Consider the following 19,800-nt stretch of genomic DNA (forward strand, 5'->3'; position numbering starts at 1 on the left):
TCAGCCTTGAGTGAAAAGGTGTACCTTTAGAACAGTGGTGTCCAAACTTTTTTCAAAGAGGACCAGATCTGATGAAGTGAAGGGCCGTGAGGGCCGACCAAAGTTGTTAACCTTTTTTAGGATTGAAATTGTTGAGCCCCCCAAATGGACTTTGGACATGCTTGCTTTGGAATATGTCCAGGAGTTACATTGAATTGTGTAAGCAGCTGCATTAAGGCCATACAAATGTAAAATTTTGAAACTCAGAAGAACTCCTGAGATTAGAGCAGGGGTTAGCAACGTTTTTCAGCTGTAGGCCAGTCCACCGTCCATCAGAGCATGTGGGGGGCCGGACTACATTTTGAAGAAAAAGAAATGAACAAATTCTTATGCTCCACAAATAACCCAGAGATGCATTTTAAATAAAAGGACACATTCAGGCGATTGGACCACACCCGGCCCATGGGCCTTAGGCTGCCTACCCCTGGATTAGAGCCTTTGTTATGTAAAGAATGCTAAGAATCATTATGACCCTCAACATCCTCACAGAACTTCTGTTCTTCAAAACTACTGATTTAAGGAGATGCTGGGAAGGCCATGCCAGTAAAGTAAGTGGTGTGTGTGTGTGTGTGTGTGTGTGTGTGTGTGTGTTGGGCAAACTTCTCCCCTGCTCACCTTGGCCTGACTTTTTCCAGAAATAAATTGATAACCCTAATCTCCCTGATCCCCAAAGCACTCTCCTAATTTCCCCAAGCACCTTCATTCCCTTCCTTATGATCAACCTTTGAGTTCCTTCTTCAAGTTTCCCTTCCAAGAGGGGTTCAAAAAAGTAGTGACAAGGAAATGGATCTTTCATAGCAGTGCATACCACAGCAATAATAACCTTTCAGGAGCTCTTCTCGTTGTGAGACTTTTGTGGGTGAGCTGAGAGTTTGTTTGGACCCTGGGTGAGATCTTTGTATCAATGTAACATTTTTATATGTAACTATGTATTTTTGTAATACTTTTGTTTAAGTTGTCTGCTGTTGCTTTCATTTTCTGTACACTGCTTAGAGATACTTTATATTAAGGGGCATAGAAGTGAAGTAAATCATATCACCATCATCATCTACAAGCAATAGGTTTTTTTCAAAGACAAAGAAGTGGTATTATGGAGCCTTTGAGTTCCTTCTTCAAGTTTCCCTTCCAAGAGGGGTTCAAAAAAGTAGTGACAAGGTGTCTGTGTTTGTTTCAGTCTAACCTCAAGTTCAAAACTAGTTCAAGTTCTACAATATTTTGTACTGTGTTAAATTACCTGTAGAAAGTGAAGCAACGGAATTAGGGTGTCTGACAAATGATTTATTTATCTTTGTGGTCTTAAGATCAGCTTTTGCCCTGGACTTGCCTCACTGTGTTTGGTCTGTCGTGGGTAATAGTTGTAGGATTGGACAGACCAGTTTATCTCAACTCTAAGGTCGTGTCCTTGTGAAGTTTTGAGAGGGGATGTGCCGGGAGCCAGTCGGCCTGGCAGTACTTGTAAGTGTAACAAGCATCTTGCTCTTGCCCACATGCCAGGAACAATCAATGGAGCTGTACCTTCTTTCCCTGTTCTCCTACCTACACCCTTTCATTTGGGTATAGTGTATGCCATCATCCACTGTCCTTTGTTTCTGCAGGTTCCAGTGTCTGTGGCCATGATGTCTCCTCAGATGATCACCCCACAGCAGATGCAACAAATCCTGTCTCCTCCTCAGCTCCAAGCTCTGCTGCAGCAGCAGCAAGCAATTATGCTGCAACAGGTAAGACAGTCTGTGTTTGAGTGGCCTTCTTGTGACAGACATTTCATGTGATTTCAGAGGACCGACCTTTGTGTCTCTACATTTCTCGCATGCAAATATAATGTGTTTTCTGTTTGTAAATTCCGAGATGAGGCACTGATATTCTACACTGATGTCCTGAGGCAGAGAGATACTTACTTACCCAGGGTTGTTTGATGTGTCCTTGCTTAGGTGCAATGCAAGTCCTGGACAGCCACGTTCTAGACTTTCTACCCTACGAACCTATCCTCGCCCATGTCCTTTGCCTCTGAATATGGTTTGGCCACAAATATCTAGGCTAGCTGAAATTGTTTTAGTTTCCCCTTTGTAAATGGCAGCTCTTTTTTGAGAGGGGCTTGAATTGCCCTCCCAATGAACAGTTTAAAGATTGCTGTATCATAGGGGGTCTCTCTCCAAAAAACATTAACAAAACTCTCTAGGTTTTTCTCCTTCTTCATGCTTTATTAGACCAGTGCTAGTATAGTGAAGAGTCTGTCCCCATCAAATGGATTTGGGAGTCAGGTCTTGTTGCAAGGTGGTGAGGTGTGGGTGTGTGCTTGTGTGGGGAGGGAATTTCTTTTCCCCGGCAACAAAATCGTACAGATTCATTGCTAATGCAACATTGTTAGTCTTCTCCTGCTCTGCCTTGGGAAATGTCTGGATATCTTATGACAACTGAATAATCATAATTGTACATTGCTTTGCAATGAGATTAGAGTCTAGAAAGGCCCTTATTCCATTTTTGCCTCTTCCCCCCTGCTTTAGCTGTTCCCGTGAAATATTAAGAGCATTAACTATGAATAATTGCAGCAAGTTTGAAATAGTAAGTTGGATGTGTATGCCATTCTAATTAGTACTGAGTCAAAGTATTTGGCCTTTGGTTTTTGTAAATTTTGGGGGTTGGGGCAGAAGTGATCCTTGAAGATTGGATTGATGTTCAGGTGCAGGTGAATTTCAAAATTCTTCAAATTGCCTTAAAAACAAGATGTCAAGGTTTTCTAACAACACAAAGCTTTGCCAGCTGTTCAAGTGGTGGCTTGGCTGCTCTGGTTGTATTACTGGGATGGAATGCCTCATGGAAATAATACTGTATCTTGATGTAACATCTTTCTTGGGGGGCGGGTTGGGGGAGCCATTCATCTGTTGTGTAGCATTTGTTTCCAGGGACATTTTGTGCCAGGGATACACCCAGAGCATCAGGCTGCTTTTCAAAGTAGCTGCAAGGCTTTTTCAAAATAATAAAAATCAAAAGAAACTCTCCCAACAACCACATTATATTTAAGGTAAGATGAAAATTCTTGAGTTTAGTCTGCATCCTGGAAAGTTGCCAAATATCTCCATAAACACTTTCATGGAGAATGGACAGTTCTGCAGATGTGAAGATTGCGGAATATTCAACCAGCCCTTAATTCAAATATTCCTTGTGTTAAAAAACTTGGCACCCAAATCAAGGATGTATCAAGAGCGTTTGGTTGGTGCCCTGCAAATTAAACTTTTGTTATCTGAACGTGGGCTTGTAGTTGAGCTCTCTCCTTGCTAACCATGAGCTATAGCAAAGACCTAGTTTGGCTTTTTGTGATGTGTTGACCAGGTCAATGAGAAATTTAAGAAGATAAGATGAATTAAGGGTGCTCTTATCCAACTAAATAAATTAAGGTGCTCTCACCACTAGGAATTACTTTGTAGCTGCACATAACTGGAGAAGCTTATTCCATTTAAGAGATGTATTTTGACCTAATGCTTTGTCTAGCTGTTCCTCTTTGCAGCTCTGAACCACATTTGCTTGCCCCCTAGTTTGGATTTGAGTGTTTGAATAAAAAGTCAGCCTTAGCAGCTTGATCTGGTACTTTTACAGACAGACAGACTTTCTTTGGCAAAAGGAAAATGCTTTCTCTCTCAGTTACGAAATAGTTAGAAGAAGGGAGGAGATAATAAAATCCCCCAACAAAACACAACTGTTTTGATAAACACTTTCTCTAGGGAGGGGGAATGAACAAGAAAACACAGCATCCTCCACACCCTTCTTCCTGCCTTCAGTACCTGTTTACTTCATACAAGCTGATAAGAAGTCAAGGTTGGCCCCAGGGAAAGAACAAAGGGTAAACACTAACTTGGGTGGGGTCCTTCCTTCTCTGAGCCTCTTTGGAGCCAGATAGAGAAACATGTTTGACTGCAAATTAAACAGCCTAGGCCGGAATAGCTGGCATTCTCCACAAGAAGAAAACCAAACATCACACCTCTCACCTCTTGACCCAATGTTCTCAGAATCCCATACAGAGACCAGGTTTTGATTGGCTTTTGGGTAAACAGGGAGGCTTTCCAAACCTGTTCAGCAGACATAAAGAGAAAAGTTTCTGCTGTCAGCACTGTCAACTACAAGCTGATAAGGACTTTCCCAGAATCCCCAGGGGCATTCCTCAGGAGCCAGCTTTTTTTCCTAGTGTTGAAGAACCTGTGTCGACCTCTCCTGTGGTTCTGGCCCCCTCCTGTGGAAAACAAACCAAATTTGTAGATTTAGAAGGGCACAGTATATTAAATTAGAATTGGCATCCCTTTGAAAATCCCTGTATAATACCACTCAGCACACAATGAGCATTACCCTTTATCCAGGAATCTTAGGTCACATTGTAGAGTATTAAGTGTTTATGTGCAGTATATACTGGCATGCCTGTTTCATAGATAGCACAACAGAGACGCTAAGTAGAAGTGAGTTATGATACCCCAGAGCCCCAATCATATGTACCATTTAAAAGCTGCACTCTCATTTTCAGTTTTTTGAGGTGTAATTTTTTTTAGGAAAAAAATAAATTGTACTTTTAGGATTTTATTTTATTTTTTGCATTTTTATGTAATAAACCCAAACTTTTGCTTCTTATAGCCCATGTCCAGGACATGCAGAAACAAGGGCAAGTATTTTTAGGGCAGGGCAATTTATTTTCCTAAGATTAAAATAAAATGTATGTTTGTGAGTATTTACAATTTAAGAACTGAGCAACTTGCAAAGAGTACACCATACATAGTATACAAATGTAACCAAGCCTTACTATATGCCATTGCATTAGCTTGGATTCATCCCTTGCTAGATTGTAAGCATCTTGGAGGCAGAGACATACGAGTGCCAAGTGCCTTTGGCATGCTATAAATTGCTCTTTTCACTCCCTGCTGATCTTCAAATAGGAGACAAAGATCTGGTGTGTTTTTTTAGAGAGCCTTTGAAACTCTGAGTTTGGCACACACAAAATTTGGCTTGCTTTATTAATTTAATGTATTGATTTCTGAGTTTGTTCTGCCGTTTTGTTTACTTTTTGTATTATGGATTTTAAAATTTGTTACAGCTTGTCTTTAGGCTTAAAGACACAATGCTAATGTTTTAAAAAGGAAAATAGGTAACAGTTTCACCTTTTTGTTTCTGATGTGACTGTAAAACATACTTTGGCTATTTTGACTTTCTTCTGTAACGTTATTATTCACTCGTAATATTTGCATGCAAATTGTTCAAGGGGAGCTTGGAGAAACTGCATGTGTGAAACTGCACTTAGAAAGTACTTAACATACAATGATTAAACCAACTGAACAGGCTGAGCATGAAGGAAATCTTTAGAGTTGGGGTGCTAAACAGCTCAGGACAAGGACTGCCTGTCTGCATGTGAATTGACCTAGACCCCGTGATCATCATCTGAGGTCCTTCTTCATGTGCCTCTACCATGAGAGGCCTAGAGGAGACAACACAAGAGCAGACCTCCCAATTTGTGGAATACCCAGGGGGACTCACCTGGCACCATCATAACATATCTTTAGGCATTAGGCAAAAACTTTCCTCTATAACCAGGCCTTTTGCTTTTAACAATCTGTGGTCTTTTAGAAGTGGGCAAGTTGTTTTTATTGTATTTCTTTCCCCCCTTTTTGTTTTAATTATCTATGTGCGGGGGTGGTAGTGTCTGTCTGTGTCTTTGGTTCTAAGTTGCTTTGGGTTACCCTGGACAAGATAAAATGACTAACAAATTTAATAATGATGATGATGATGACAGTGATGATGAAGCAATACAATGCATAACCAAATAACAGACAAATTGCTTGATGTAGTAAGATAAATATATGTCTGTTTCAAATGAAGTAAGCTCCTTCAACTCTAAACCAGTTAGTCTCTGGTTGTACTGGACACGAAAATACGCAGTTTCCTATCTCTCCCTCTTTCTCATTTATCTCGCCCCAGATGGTGTAGTGATGGACAGGAAGAGGTTACAGCCTGGAGCTCATGTAATTCAGTCTGTTGAATCATATTCTTTCAGTTCTGGGAATTCTCCTTTAATTTTTTACATGTATTTGCCACACCTTTTAGAAAAATATTACATTTGGCTATCTGTTTCCATTGCAAGAATCTTTGGAGGAAATAATTTCCCTGTCTTCTTTCCTTGTTTTTTTCTTTCCCCTGTAAACAAAAGATTTGCAATTGCTATAGTCTTCTCTGTCTCTGCATAAGCAGGAAGGTGACCTGCACAACCACCAGATTCTGCTGTTCTACAAATGATGATTTAACATCAAACCTTGTGGAGTTAAGCATGCCTTACTCTGGGTGTTGCTGGCATGGAAGAAAGAGCCTAGTTTAAATGGCTCGCATTTTAAAACCAACAATTCTCAGGAGTTTTTGAATCTCCCAGCATTCCAATGCAATACTTGCGAATAATGTCACAATCCTTAGCCGCATGATATCAATCTAGTGTGAAGTGCTGGGGAAACTGAAGTAGTTTTACAAGTGCCAGTGTAATCCAGTTCACAGAGCAAGAGAGAGATATTAGTGGAATACTGGGTTTCTTAAACAAGTTAATTTCTCAACCTCTATTTGAATTCATAAAATGGGAGTGCCAGTGAGCTTCAAATGATCTTTGTGAGGATGGATGAGCTGTAAAGAAAATTGTTATACTAAAAGTACAACAGAAATAAATAGCTTTCTTCCACAGACTCCTTATGTGATCCTGTTCAAATCACCTGTTTCTTGGGGGCTATTGTAAATAATGCCAAACATATATGTAACACCTTGTCAATGTGCTAACACAGGCATAGGCAACCTTCGGCCCTCCGGATGTTTTGGCCTACAACTCCCATGATCCCTAGCTAACAGGACCAGTGGTCAGGGATGATGGGAATTGTAGTCCAAAGGGCTGAAGGTTGCCTATGCCTGTGCTAACATCTTAGGAAATGGTGAGGCCCAGATATGTAATGATATGTAACTCTCAATCACTCTGCCCTTTTTAAAATCAAACACTGACCTCATTCACCTATTGCTTTAAATCATAGTTAAGCAAAACTAGAGTTTTAAGGTGAAAGTTCAGTGTGCTGGGGTATGCTACTGAAATGGTGGGCGTTTCACTCCTACCCCACTCTGCCACCATGCTCCAGGAGCTAAGCCATGGTTTGGCCTAGTGTTAGAGTCTGAACCCAGGCTCACGCTTTCTTTATTTCCAAACAAGCCAGGGGCTGTAAGCAAGGTTTGTTCTTAGCTTCCTGCTTGTGGTTTATTTGGGAAAACAGGAGCGGGGAAGGAGTGACGCACCTTCAATTTCAGCAGTGTGCATGAGCAACAGTGCGTAACCTTTGGTGCTCCAGATATTGCTGAACTACAATAAGCCCCAGCAAGCATGCCCGGTGGCCCAGTAGGTGTAGTAGTAATTTAGCAACATTTGGAAGACCACAGGTTCTCCACCCCTGGTTTAAAGTGATGTGCAAGCAAACAACTAATGGTCTCATTTCCTCTCTATATTCTTCCCTCATGCCTCTTCCTCAGCTGCAGGAATACTACAAGAAGCAGCAGGAGCAACTTCATCTGCAGCTACTGACTCAGCAGCAAGCTGGAAAGCAGCAAGCCAAAGAGGTGAGTTTGGCCTCTGTGTACAGAAATGCACTGCTGTTTTCATGAACACTTCTGCAGAAAAGTGAGTTCAACTTGTTTATAAAGGGGGGGGGGCAACTTCAGAAATGTCTTCTGGGAATGGTAGATGAGTGGTGCATTATTCCTCCTTTAAAAGAACAGACTGGCCAATTGTGTAACTTCCTATGGGGGGGGGGGCAGACTGTCCTTCCTTATTCTATGAAACAAGCTAAATTTTACTATGCTTTAAAAAAGACTTACTTTTTTTTTAAGAAGTAAATTATCCTGGATCCCCAGTAATTGTCTGGGAACCTGTTGCTTGTTCAAGACACTTATCTGCAACTGCAAACATATGATTTTCACTTCAGGAATCAAAAATCATAGATATTTGCTGCATCCCTGCTATTAGCACTCCTGCCAGAATCAACATCATAATACCGAGTGCTGTGAAAGCATTCTTTGGCAGTTGTGCTGCTGCCTTGAAAGCACACGTTGCAGTGTATGATAACCTGGAAAATCTGATATGCTTGTCACAATAGCAGAACTTATTTCTGGGATACCTGTTAGTTCTAGGGAATAATAGAGTTTCCAGGATTCAAATGTCCATATCTCAAACCCTTCTTAACCCTTCTCCAATGAATTTCTTCAGCTTAATATTTGCATAGTTAATTGTGTTGTGATTGGGCCAGATAATTAAAATTCTAGATGCTACGAGTTATTTTAGCGTTTCCCACAAAGGTTTGTGCGAGGACAAGTGGAGAATGATTCAGCTATATTGATGTTTCTAAATTCCAGGATTATTATTTTTTGCTATATTTGATAGAGTTTATTTCCCCCAATATTTACTGAAGCACCATGAATTTCAGCTTGTTGTGAATTATTGTGATTAACACCATCATCGTTGTTACTATTATAATCACTATCATCGTTATTTAGTTGCCTATTTCAAAAATAGTTTCTAGGTGATTTACAAACAGAATAAAAATATGGAGTTAAAAATGTAGCAACCATCAGTATGCTAACAAAACAATAACCTCAAGCATCACAGCAACAGCAAAATAGCAGCAGTATATGGGCCACAAGAACCTTTCTCAGTTGACCTTAACCTGTATCATCTGCGTCAGGGAAGCCTGATTGGAGAATATTCTGTAGCTGAGGGGCCACAGCCAGAAAGGGCCTCTCCCATGTCACCACTCTTCGACATTCTTTACATTAAAGATGGAAGTTTATCAAGGTCTTCAGTTAGTGTTGGATTGATAGAGGCACTAGCTCAGCAGTACTGTTCTGTATACTCCCTCAAACAGATTTTGATTCTTCCTGCTGTGTCACTGGTGATGTGTGCTGCTTCTAATATATTTATTGTTAGTTTCTTCCATTCTCTGTTGCAGTAGCTTCCACCACAAAGCCATCTGGCATAACCAAAATTATCAGCAGCTCAGAATCACTATTATTAAGGACTGTATGGTCACCTTATGATTTAGCCACATTATGCATATGGCCAGATATCAGGATTAACCTATGACCTCTCTGTGAACCCAATAGGAACTATGCATGCTCAGGTCAGACTCTAAAGGTTCTAGAGCGCTCTTATGAAAGCAGGGTGCTCTCCTGCTCCTCTCCCCTAAACGTTATACCAGTCTTTCTGTCACACCTCTCTGATTTCAGACTGTTTCCATGTGTTGGCTGTAATGTATAAACAGGCCCTTAGACTGGCCTCTGTAATATATATATATATATATATATATATATATATATATATATATATATATATATATATGCAGGTTTTGGTGTCTTCGGGTGTCTTCCCGTGTAAGAGTCGGGGTGTCTGTGCGACGTTTCGACGAGGTCTCACTCGTCATCTTCAGGCTGGTGCTTTCGGCTTCTTGTTACTGGAACAGAGCTCTGTTCCAGTAACAAGAAGCCGAAAGCATCAGCCTGAAGATGACGAGTGAGACCTCGTCGAAACGTCGCACAGACACCCCGACTCTTACACGGGAAGACACCCGAAGACACCAAAACCTGCATTCCTGTACCCGTGAAAATCTACGAAAGCATATATATATATATATATATATAATAAATAATATGGTCGGATAGCCAGTGCTTAACCTAGTTTTGATTTCTGGAGGGGTGACTTTTTTGGTCATATGATGCTTGAGATAATCTCTGAAACAGTAAAATGCTATTGATCAAAGTATGGCTGATGTTACTTACTTTTTCTCTAACTTTAAATATGTGGGCAATAGTCTGTTTGTTTGTTTGTTTGTTTGTTTGCTTATTTATTGGTTGATTTAAATTTATACCCCTTCCTCAAGGTTTAGAGTGGGAATTCAGAGCCAGGTTACAAATCATATTGAATTATATGTCATTCTCCTCCTCACCCCCAGCTGGGTTTCTTTTTCAAAATCTGCCTGTGCAGAAAGAAGAAATGCAGGAATAGCCTTTTAACCTTTCCCCCTTCTGTTGAAAATTCCCCCTTCCAGCTCCCTTTTCCTCTCAGAGTGGGAAGAAATAAATGTACCTCAAATCTTTTCCCTTGTAGGGGAAAAAGGGATATTGGGGGGAGGGAACAGTTTTCAACAGCCAAAAAAACCTGGAGAGGAAATAGTTTAAAAGGTGAAGGTCTGTGAAGGCAGATTGTTGCCACCATTGCTGCATTTTGTTTTTAGGGGAAGGGGCAAGAACTACACACAACTTGGTGTCATGTGCAACTTGGCCATAATGCCACTAGAAAACAAGCTTATTTATGAGCACTATCCAGTAGAAGTTAATAACTCCTCTTAAATTCTATTGATTTCAGTGGGAGAACTCAAACTCAGGCTTAAAGCTCTTCTGTTGAAGTCAGCGGGACTTGAAAGAGTTTTGCCTAGAGCTAGATCATACCCATAAATTTTATGTATATTCTTACACATTTTTCTGCATTTCCCAGGTTCTGGTATTTTATGTAGAATAATATGCATGCTTTCAAGCCTAGTTTTACATCTGTTTGGGCTAGGAAAAAAACAACCACACACAAAGCTAAGACTCTCAAGGTGTAAATTCTGCACTTGCATGGAATACGTTGCCTATTCAGAGCCCATTGCCCAGTTGGCCTTTTCTTCCTAATTTATTGAATTTATTCTATATCTGTTCTATACCTGTCTATAGTTGTTTCTAATAATATTAACTCAGCACTTTTGAAATCAGCACCTTTATTCCCTCATGCCCAAATGTCTATAAGAAGTGCAGTAATTGAGGAACTGAGAAATCACAGTTACTCCTCCAAACACATACCGCAAGCCGACAGCAGAATAAGAAGAAACTCTGAATCTGAAACGAGCATCTGAATTTTGTGGCACCTGTTTTGTTTTGACTTGCAAAGTGCTGCTTCCTTTAGCTGAGCAACATTTTTATTTTGGCAAGTATGAGTTAATCCTGTCACAACCAATGTGGACAGCAGTATACAGTGTACTCAGGCCAGTAATGTTATGTTGTTGTTTCTAGTAGTGTATTTGGAATGCGAAACCAGCTGTCCCTGTTCTTACAAACCTAGTTCCTTTTATGCTTCCAGAAAACTTGAGAGGGAGAAAAGCTTTCAGACAGAGCCTCGTCTCTGGCAGTTGCCCCAGTGTACCAGATGATATTGCATGAGGGGGCAGCACATGAAGATTGGCCAGCGAGTAACCTAGGCGTCAGATTAATGAAGTGCTCCTGTCAGTCCGGAGTGTCACGCTGAAACTCCTCTTGATGTGCTCATAAATCAAAGTGACGGTGCCTGTTACCCCAGTAGCTGCACCCGCTCAGCTGCGTCTAATGTAAACAGAGTGCAGACAAAATGCATTAAGGAACTCAAACCCCGTCGCTAGGGAAAAGATCAGGGATCAAGGGTGTATAGGGTTGGAGCAGGAAGAGGGAGGGTTGGATTTGGGGATTGCACCCTAACAGGAAACCTTCCCTATGTGCCTCCGTCTCTGAGAGAAGGAAAGATTGGAAAGGCCCAGTGGGTGCTAGTGACTGGCAGAGTAAGGTTCAGTAATTACTTTCTTTGTGTTTAAGATTTTTATCTGTGGGCCGATAAGCTTCATACTTCATTGGTTCTATCAAAAGTACGCAGCGGATGACCTCCAAAAGTGAAAGTGTCCAGAGAAACCCACAGACTCTGGCAGCAGCACGTCAGGGGAGGCTGAGAGGGAGCTGGTAGGCAGAAGGAAACTTTATTATTATTTTTTTAGTACCTGGTGATCAGGGAAAGATGTTTGAGGAATGTGGCTTATTAGAAGAAAGGCTGGAAGAAAGACTGAAGTGCATTTAATGGACTATGCTATTTTACAAATGCGGTGCCCATTGTTAGGCCTGGCAAACTAGCAAAGCTTTCATATCTTTTAAGCATAACTTGAACTCAATTTCCTGTGATAATATCTGAAAAACAATAATTCCATTACATGCATTACTGTGCCTCATATTCAGTATTTTATCTGAATATTAAAACTGATAACTCTTCTCCCAAAGGTTTGGGGTGAGTTAAAAAAAAGGGGAGGGGGAGAATAAAACAAAAAATAACCCACCAACAGACTAGCATAACATTAAAAAAAATCACTGACATTTCCCCACTCTTTCCTAATATAAGCCTCAAAGTCCAGCCCTAAACAGTAAGTCCTCGCAGAGCTACCATAAAGCAATCAGGTTTGGATTTTGTTGAATCTATAATTGGAGTAAGGTTTGTAATTGGTTTGAGTAGGGAGCCACCAAGAATGCTTCTCTTCATACCATCTTTGCTGTCTGAACCTAATGAGTGTCGGTGTTGTTGTTGTTTAGTCGTGTCCGACTCTTCGTGACCCCATGGACCAAAGCACGCCAGGCACTTCTGTCTTCAAAAACCTAATGAGTAGATGGTGTCAAAAAGAGGGCACCTTGGTGGATGACTGAGATTATATTTGGAAATGTGTCAAAAGGCCATTTTAAGGTGTGCTTGCTGTATTCTCCAAAACTAAATACAGTGGAACCTTTGTTCTCAAACGGCTTAGTTGATGAACAGATTGGCTCCTGAATGCCAAAAACCCAGAAGTAAGTGTTCCGGTTTTCGAACATTTTTCAGAAGCCAAACATCCAATGCGACTTCTGCTTGAGTGCAGGAAGCTTCAGCAGCCAATCGGAAGCTGTGCCTTGGTTTTTGAACATTTTGGGAGTTGAACGGACTTCCAGAATGGATTAAGTTCAAGAACCAAGGTACCATCATATCTAATGTGGTTTTCATATTGGTCCTTTCTTTCCATACTAGTAATGGAAACAGTACTACTGAGTATGGTGATACCACATTACCGACTCACTCATTGTAGACAAAGGGCACAATCCAACAGGAAATTTTGTATGTGCTAGCCTCAATGAAATAAATGGAAGCTGCAGAAGAGCACAGCCGTATTCTTGCTCAGCTTCCTTTCATTTCAAAAGAGCTTATGCAGGAGAACTTCCCAGAGGATTACGTCTGCAGGTGCCTCCTGGAAAGCAAGTGTATTTTCATAGTTTCCTGCACTGACATTTTTGATGGTGTGGAAAGCAGCTTTAGAACTTATTTGTGAGTAAGGACCCTAGGGAGGAGGATAAATTTTTGTTAGCTTGAATTGGAGGCTTGCAACCAGGGGATTTGATATCCAAGTTTCTGTTAGAAGCTTAAATGAAACTAGCTAAAGGGTTCAAACAACCATTTTAACCCAGCTCTTCTTCCAGTGGCAGGAACTCCACATATGATGACATGTTCCATCCCCAAATTGTTTTAGGAATTCCAAAAAGCTATGCTCTAATACAGGGGTCAGCAAACTAAGGCCCGGGGGCTGGATCCGGCCCAATCACCTTCTCAATCTGGCCTGCGGGTGGTCCAGGAATCAGTGTGTTTTTACATGAGTAGAATGTGTCCTTTTATTTAAAATGCATCTCTGGGTTATTTGTGGGGCATAGGAATCCGTTCATTTCCCCCCTCAAAATATAGTCCGCCCCCCCCAAAAAGGGCTGAGGGACAGTGGACCCAGCCCCCCTGCTGAAAGTTTGCTGACCCTTGCTCTAATGCATTAGTTACTCTGTTGCATGAAAAACATGTCCTGACAATCCATTTTCTAAGGACAGGTGCTTACACTCCTGGATTCTGTTGCAGCCTCTAGTGCTCATTCATATGGCCCTAAACTTCATTGTACCTTCTATTTATCCCCACTTGTCCCACAGCCACGAGTCACTCCATTCTCAGTGCCTATGAGATTCCATTTCAGTGTGGGCCTGTAGAAAAGCCATGCAGCTGAAGCCATTTCACCTGCTGGTTACTCACTGTTCCCTTGTCCTCATCTGTTATCCTCCAGACTCCCGGAACCTACTATAAGGATGCTTGGGCTCAATGACAAGTCCATGAGGAAAGATACAGAGGACTGTTGAGTTATGAAGTGAAAGCAACATGCCCTGGGGATCCTAATGACTTAATCCGTTCCCAATTTCCTTCTGTTTTACAGCCTGGAAGTTGAGTGAATGGGGCAGTGTTCAACTGCTCTGATGTAACAGGCAGAAACCTGTGCTCACAGAAAGGCCTGCCAGGGAGTGGGGATGCAAGGGAGGGGGAAAAGCAAACTCTAGTCTGTGTGATACTGCTACAGATTTTTTACATGGGAGCGTTTTAGGATCTCCTCCCACACCCTTAGGCCACTCAGAGTGCATCTCACACACATAATTTTTTTTAACATGAATGACTCACCCTTCCTTGCTTGTCTGCCTGCAGTACAGTCTGTAGGGGATGCCTCTTCCCAGTTTTGATGCCCCTTGGCTGAGACAGACTGCCTGGTGATTCATCAGTTAGGAATTTTATCCAAATTGAAAATGAATGGACTTGCCTTGATGTACTCTTCAATGATGTATTCTATTCTGCTCTTCAGATAGCTACCAAATAAATGCTTCAGAGATTAGATGGAGGACAAAATGGATATTTTAGGCTCTGAATCTTTCCCATATTTTGCCAGTTCCTGCTTCTCTGAGGCCGCCTTGGTTTATGCTACAGTGGATCTCTCTCTACCTCTTAAATTTATCCATTTAAATATTTATAAGCAACACTTGCGTAAGAATAGAAGAAGGCAGTGTACAACATACAAGCATAATGTGATCTTACCTGCCAGCTGAAGTACACATATTTTAGTAGAGGTAGTATGAAGAATCATAGCATTGTAAAACTGAAGAGTTGGAGGGAACCCCAAGGGTCATCTAGTCCAACTCTCTACAGTGCAGGAATCTTTTTGCCCAGCGTGAGACTCAAACCCATGACTCTGAGATTAAGTGTATTATTCTCTACCAACTGAGCTGTCCAGCATAGGGTTATGGTGAGAAAGGGGCCACACATTATTCTCTCATACATATTGTCATTTGTTACAGTTCTGTTTATAAAATAAATCAGTGGCTGTAGTTGTGCTCCTTTTTCTGCCCATAGAGGGGCCACCTCATTTTACCTGTGTGTTTTTAGATTGTGATTTTATGTTGTGATCCGCCTTGAGACCTGCGGGTATAGGGCAATATACAAATTTAATTAACAACAACTACTACTTCCAAACAAATCTTTAATAAATGTTTTAGGAAAATCATTACATAAATTATTTTAATAATAATATTCAAACTGTTTGCATTTGAATTTAATCCTTTCATTTTGCCTCTTGGGCTTTCCTTTTAAATCACCTCGATTAAAAATATTTCAGAAGAATCTTGTTCTTGGCTTTGCCACAAACTCCCCATGAAATCATGGGCAGGCCATTATTCTTCTCACTGAAATTAATGGCCCTCGTCTTGTTGGAGTCAGTGTACATGGATGTCAATGGGTTGTGATTAAGGCCCACAGTCAGCTAGAGTTCTTGAATTTTAAGATAATTTAGTGCTGTTAATTTCTGACACTGAGATTGATTCTCCATCTTAACATTAATTTTTTTTTACATTGGATTAACCCATTTCCTGCCTGTAATAGGAAGATAATTATGAGCATTTGTGACACGTTTTGCAAAACTTTTTCTAAATTATGGCCCATATTTGTGTCGCATTCCATTTTCTCTAAAAAGCCATGCATAAACAACAAGATTTCTATGTGTCATTCTGTATGAGAGGTGGGAAAAAAAGTTTATATTAGAGTATATTTCCCTCTGCCAATTTAATTAATATATCTTTAAAAAATTAACGCCTTTATTCCTTGAGACCAGTAGGAGCCCCAGATCCTGGGCATTAAAGTTTCAGGGGTAGATATGGCCCAGATGGTTGTGTGTTTCTCCATAAAGTCAAACCATTGTCTTTAAGAGTTTCCCAGGTTATGATGCTCTAGCCTGCAAGCCTTTTGTGTTGCTCATAGGAGCTCAATCCATTGATGCTGATGTATGCTTCGGGTAGGCAGATACAACTGAGAAACAGAGATTCTGCTTCTTTATGCACAATTCAAACGCACAGACTTTGTGGAAATGCTCATCTGGCAGAGAGACTCAGCATTTTCACTGCTCTGCCAAGCAGGCTCGCTCTCTTCTCTTCCGCCACCCACCCCCTTCGTTCTGCTGCTATGATAGATCAAAGGCTTTCTGTCTTGGCTATATGCTGTGTGGCCACTGAGGACAAGAGATCAGGACTGTGAGCTGTGCTGGCTGAAAGCAAGGCTGATGCTGGGATTGGGCTGCTTATGCAAGACCCCAGAGAATCCCGGAAGGCCTGTGCTACAGGGTTGAAAATAATGTGTTTTGATTTTTTCCTTTTGTCTTCCAGCAGCCATTAGGGAATAAGCAGCTGGCATTCCAACAACAGCTACTGCAGATGCAGCAGCTGCAGCAGCAGCACCTGTTAAACCTCCAGCGACAAGGGCTGGTCAGTTTACAGCCAGGACAAGGCACCGTTCCTCTGCAGACCCTTCCACAAGGTAATTCACATAAGCTTCCTTGCTTTTTTAGTGCCAGAGGAGGTAACCCATGCACCCAGAGCAGCAATTAGCACAGCCTGTTGGTTTTCTGTTAATTTTAAGAGCTGACTGTTTGAATGCACGTGGGGCCTAACATTTGGCATGCTTTGGGTTTTGTTATAGAACAGACATCAATAACGCATTATTGGACCAAAATGTAATGTGCCTGAGCTGTGTTGCTGTTAACGGGAGAAAGCTGGGGCCTAATATTTCATTTTTGCCTTTCGTGCATAACACAGGGATTGCCTGCCGGTGGAAGCTTCACTGTGATGTTGCTACTTTCTGTCTGCAAGAGGGGGATGCATAAGCAAAGTAGCTTCACTTTATGCAGACACCTTATGCCCCTCTCTTCCAGAGAGGCAGTCCTTGAAGAAAGCAGCGGAGTCTAGACTGATATACTCAGCCTAGTTCATGCTAAATGGGGTCTTTGAACATAGTGAATTGGTAGGAACAGGCAGTGGCAAGCCATGTGGTGGCGGGCAAGCTGAAAGCAATGCTCAGGTTTTGCCAGTAAGTGCCCCCACCCCCGCTTACCTTGGTCATGGCAGCAGGAGTTAGCCAAGTACTGCTTTCATCCCCATCCCTCCTGCACTCCCCACCGCCCACCCCAATCAAGCCTATTTAGTTTCATGTTCAAATGTCTAAGGGTCTCTTTATTTGTTTGGAACGGAAACCAGAAGAAGTTTGGACGCACACTCACTTGAAATTTCAGTCTGGCATCCTGGATTTGTTTGACTTTGCTGGTCAGAACTGAGTCTATGCCCATCCTTTGGGGAAGGGTATTGACTCACTAGTAAGACACATGCTTTTGCATGTTCAGTCTCTGGTATTTCCGGGTAGAGCTGGGAGGGGTCTTGTCTGAAATCGTGAAGAGCTACTGCTGGTTAGTAAACAAGCAAGCATGCAGGTACACAGATTGAAAATCACGACTGCTTCACTCTTCACCAGGTTCTGCTACTGCCATTCTACCCTGAGCTAAGCCATGGTTTGGCTTAGTTTTAAGTACAAACTCAAGACTGTGGTTTGTCTCACTCCAAACAAACTACGAACATTAAGCTAAGAACAAGCCCTTGATACAGCTTGTTTGGAATGAGACAAATCGTGGGCCTGGGTTCACACTTAACACTTAGCCAAACTATGGCATAGCTCTGGGTAGTGGTGCAATAGCAGGACTGGGAGAGGAGGAAAATGGCTGTGATTTTTGCTCTCTCTACCCATACACTTGCTTGTTCACACTTAGCCTTGATTTGGTGTTATGTGTGAACCAGGCTGATAAAAGGCAATTTTCTATGTTGCTGTGAGTAACTGAATGCAAATATGTAATCGGGCAGCTACTTTTTAAGAGTTACATCCCGAAAAGCATTGTAGCTGCTACTGTGCCTAAACGTCAGTATTTTTACCTATCTAAAAGACAGTGTGATCATCTAGCTAGCCAAATCAAGATAAGAATGAATGCATTCCATGGCATGAAATCCATATATTGCCAGAACCACTTGTGGTATATACCAGACATGCCAAAACAAAACCCCCCTCTGGCTTAGTTTTTCTTCTCCGTATAAGTGGTATAAATCTCCAGCCTCTGCATCAGGGATGGGTAAAAGCAGTCAGTTGTTGGCAGTGCGTTGGAGGACTGCTATCCAATTTCTAGTGGGCCACATACTGCTGAGATGGTGGGCTAGTGTGCCTGACTGTCTCGAGCAAAAGTACTTTTTATATTATTAAGCAAGGGTTTGTTCTTGGGATCTCTAATACAGATTAGTTATGTCTTTAATTGTTAAGAAACCCTTCAGTAAAATTGTAATTTTAAATAATCAATTTAAAACTTGTAATGGCCGTGGAGATTCTAGACCATGTAAGACTGAAGTAATTCCATGCCTGCTCTAAAAGTCACTAAGTTCTGTTTGATTTCCAGATGCCACAATTAATAGTGTTACATAAATAGTCATTGAGGAGAGCTCTCAGTAGCCGGGAGACTCAATTAGCTCTTTTGTCAACAAACTAAACACAGAAGCCACACCTTTCATGGATTTTTTTGGCTCATCTTAGCATGGGTTCTGCAGATTTGTGATTCTTAAATCTTTCTTTAAAAATCTTTTCCTCTTTCTGCTGCTCCTTCCTGCTCTCTCCAACATGTGTGAAGCTGTGTGTCCCTCAGACCTTCAGCAGCTATGGAAAGAGGTTACTGCTACACAGCCTGTAGAAGACAGTATCAAGCAAGAGGGACTTGACCTCAGCACCAACACCTCCAATTCTACCTCGTTTTCGGCCGCCAAGGTCTCTCCTCCAATTTCCCACCACCCTCTTCCCAATGGACAGAACGCCATGCTCACACAAAGGAGGGACAGGTAGAAACTCTATGTGGTCCTTTAAAATATGGAATGGATAATTTGTAAAGAATATAGAATTTATCTCAAAGGACGGGGTAAAATTCTACACATGATTGGGAGAGACTAGTATTTTCTATCGCGTTCAGACCTTGAACTTCTACTTTTTGCACTACTATTTGGCACAGTGTTGGCTTACCAGATATGGAATCAAATTTGTGATTGTACCTGCCTTCAGTGACAAATGGAACTTATTAAGTCACAATAGACTTAATAATTGGCCATGTGGAAATTGGCCACTTCAATTCAGACCCAATGAATTACAATTTAGGCTCAATGAACGAATTACCGTATTTTTCGCTCTATAACACGCACCAGACCATAACACGCACATAGTTTTTAGAGGAGGAAAACAAGAAAACAAATATTCTAAATGAAATAGTGGATATATGATTTTTGTGGTTCATGCTGTGGCCACAGACATGTGATCTGACAGTGAGTTTGGAGTAGCCCAATGCAAAAATCCTGAGGATCCATGTGGATCCATGCTTTGTAACCACGGAGGAGGGAAGGAAGGGGAACCATGGATCCTCTGCTCACGACTGCAGCAGATTCCCCCCGCCACCCGCAGGCATTCGCTGCATAACATGCACAGACATTTCCCCTTAATTTCTAGGAGGAAAAAAGTGAGTGTTATGGTGCAAAAAATACGGTATATGTGAGTCTTGCTAGCCATTGGAGAATGGCTACATGACTATCTTCCCAAACATTTGTGTATAATGGCCCCATTGCTGTTGTGGAGACTATGCTGACTCAGTTGTTTTTTTAATGGCACTGGTGCAGTCACAGCCTTTAGTTTTTCAGTTTACCCCAAGGGCCAAATAAGAGTTCACAATAGCCATTCATGTCAGG

General features: G+C 41.5%; 1 protein-coding gene across 6 annotated transcripts in view; it reads left to right on the top strand.

The window, feature by feature from the left end:
- The window catches only part of FOXP4 (forkhead box P4), a 160,803-nt gene that overhangs the window by 96,619 nt on the left and 44,384 nt on the right, over positions 1-19,800 (top strand). For 5 of the 6 annotated variants that reach the window (XM_082226855.1, XM_082226856.1, XM_082226853.1 and 2 more), the window contains 4 exons: positions 1,635-1,757; positions 7,558-7,644; positions 16,375-16,525; positions 18,705-18,909. In XM_082226855.1, coding sequence (XP_082082981.1) covers positions 1,635-1,757; positions 7,558-7,644; positions 16,375-16,525; positions 18,705-18,909 — 566 coding nt within the window. The remainder of the gene's footprint in view (positions 1-1,634; positions 1,758-7,557; positions 7,645-16,374; positions 16,526-18,704; positions 18,910-19,800) is intronic. The other variant, XM_082226857.1, reaches the window with a different exon arrangement.

This window comes from Podarcis vaucheri, assembly GCF_965113315.1.
Source record: "Podarcis vaucheri genome assembly, chromosome: 6".
In the NCBI taxonomy this organism is placed as follows: Eukaryota; Metazoa; Chordata; class Lepidosauria; order Squamata; family Lacertidae; genus Podarcis; species Podarcis vaucheri.